At 44.6% G+C, this 2,366-nt stretch overlaps 1 protein-coding gene across 1 annotated transcript; it reads left to right on the top strand.

Annotated features, from left to right (window-relative positions):
- The first annotated feature begins 1,165 nt into the window (after positions 1-1,165).
- Positions 1,166-2,020, top strand: LOC102028406 (calcyclin-binding protein-like). The gene is made up of 2 exons (XM_005380259.2): positions 1,166-1,305; positions 1,453-2,020. Exons 1-2 carry the CDS (start codon positions 1,181-1,183, stop codon positions 2,018-2,020), a joined length of 693 nt encoding a protein of 230 aa, XP_005380316.1. The 5' UTR covers positions 1,166-1,180.
- The last annotated feature ends 346 nt before the right edge of the window (positions 2,021-2,366 follow it).

Raw genomic sequence — 2,366 nt, 5'->3', positions numbered from 1 at the left:
TATAAATAAATGCCTCATGCAAGGAATGGACCCTAACTTGTTTGGAGAGACTGTTTCTTCTTCTTTCCTCCTTTCTTCTCCTTTCTTCGCTACAACACCCAAATCCAAAACTACTTATAACTTGTTCAATGAATATTTCAAATACTTTTGGTCAAGTGCAGTTTTAGCCATGCCAGGCACTGGACTCTATTTAGGTTATATAAGAAAAAAACAAGCCAGGCATGGTGGTGCATGTCTGTAATCACAGCACTCGGGAGGCTGAGGCAGGAGGATCCTTGTGAGTTCGAGGCCAGCCTGGGCTACAAAGTGAGCACAAAGCCAGCCTCAATTGCATAGTGCGACCCTGTCTCAAAAAGACAAAAAAAAAAACAAACCCCAAAACAAGAAATAAACAGGCAGGGGGCATGGTGGCTCACGCTTGTAATCCCAGCATTTGGGAGATTGAGGCAGGAGGATCGTTGCAAGTTCGAGACCAGCCTGGGCTATAAAGTGAGCTCAAGGCCAGCCTGAACTGCATAGTGAGACCCTGTCTCAAAAAGGAAAAAAAAAAATGAAGACAAGAAATAAACAGGATTGTTCTAGATTGATAGAGACCACTATGAAGCAGCCCTGAGCAGGACTTAAGCAGTTGGCTTTTCATGTTTTGTTTTGTTTTATTGAGGCAGGGTCTCGCTATGCAGTTCAGGCTGGCCTTGAGCTCACTTTGTAGCCCAGGCTGGCCTCAAACTCCCGATGTTCCTCCTGCCTCAGCCTCCTAAGTGCTGGAATTACAAGCGTGCACCACCATGCCCAGTGGCTTTTCATATTTACTTGTGAGTCTGTCCAAGGAGATGGGTGGTGGACTCATAGTAAGTAAACCTCTGTGAGTCACTAATCCCTCCTAAGGCCTGTAAAGGCCTGTAAAACTGGAAAGCCACAAAGGATAAAAACAATCACAGCCAAGGACACCTGGATCCAACCTCAACTAGATAAAGACTATAGCCTCAGGCATCCCAAGCCTGGGTGGATTAACTTAATACCTTACTTGGAGAAGACCTTGAACCCACCACAGAGGCCGGCCCGGGGCTCGTGCTGGTGAGGTCCATGCTTGCGGGGAGTGCATGGAGTGTATCGTGTCCGGTGGTTCCTGACCTTTTGTGCACGCCTGCAGCCTCGGCTTTGGGCCCAACCCTGCCCGGTCATGGCTTCGGCTTTGGAGGAGCTGCAGAATGATCTAGAAGAGGTAAAGGTGTTGCTAGATAAAGCCACTGGGAAGAGAGTACGTGATGCCCTAATAGTGGAAAAATCCAAGATTGAAACAGAAATAAAGGGGCTGGGGATTTAGCTCAGCGGCACAGCGCCTGCCTGGCAAGCGCAAGGTCATGAGTTTGATTCCTGGTACAGGGGGCGGGGGGGGGGGGAAAAAACAACAACAACAAAAAACCAAAACCAAAACCAAAAACAAAAACCAAACAAGAATAAGATGCAACATAAATCACAGAAGAAGCCAGAACTTCTTGACAATGAAAAACCAGCTGCTGTGGCTGCTCCCATCGCGACAGGTTACACAGTGAAGATCAGTAATTACGGATGGGATCAGTCAGGTAAGTTTGTGAAAATCTACATTACCTTAACTGGAGTTCATCAAATTCCTGCTGAGAATGTGCAGGTGCATTTCACAGAGAGGTCATCTGATCTTTTGGTAAAGAATTTAAATGGTAAGAGTTTCTCCATGATTGTGAACTATCTCTTGAAACCCATATCAGTGGAAGGTAGTTTAAAAAAAATCAAGACTGATACAGCTCTTATCTTGTGTAGAAAGAAAGCGGAAAACACTTGGTGGGAATACTTAACTGAGGTTGAAAAAGAGTGCAAAGAAAAAGAAAAGCCATCCTACGATGATGAGACAGATCCTAGTGAGGGATTAATGAATGTTCTAAAGAAAATTTATGAAGATGGAGATGACGGTATGAAGCGAACCATTAATAAAGCCTGGGTGGAATCAAGAGAGAAGGAGGTCAAAGGAGATACAGAATTTTAGACTTTCAAGTCCTTTTGAGAACTATGATACAGAAATACCGATATTTCCAATAAGGGAATGTTGGTGAGCTGCACGTAGAAATTTGACAGATGGCTACAAAGCCTTCAAAGTAAAGGCAGTGACTTCTCCATTTCTTACTGGAGGATTTATTTAAATGATACAAATATTTAGTACTTCCTCCAAAGATGGTTCCATTAGTACCCTGGTCATTTTGGTCATGAAAGGGTCACACGGTATTTTCATTGAAATATAAAAAGCGGGGCTGGGGATTTAGCTCAGCGGCAAAAGCGCCTGCCTGGCAAGCGCAAGGTCATGAGTTCGGTTCCCGGTACCAGAGAAAAACAAA

This window comes from Chinchilla lanigera, unplaced genomic scaffold, assembly GCF_000276665.1.
Source record: "Chinchilla lanigera isolate Chin_1 unplaced genomic scaffold, ChiLan1.0 scaffold00013, whole genome shotgun sequence".
In the NCBI taxonomy this organism is placed as follows: Eukaryota; Metazoa; Chordata; class Mammalia; order Rodentia; family Chinchillidae; genus Chinchilla; species Chinchilla lanigera.
This window is presented reverse-complemented; position numbering and strand designations above follow the sequence as displayed.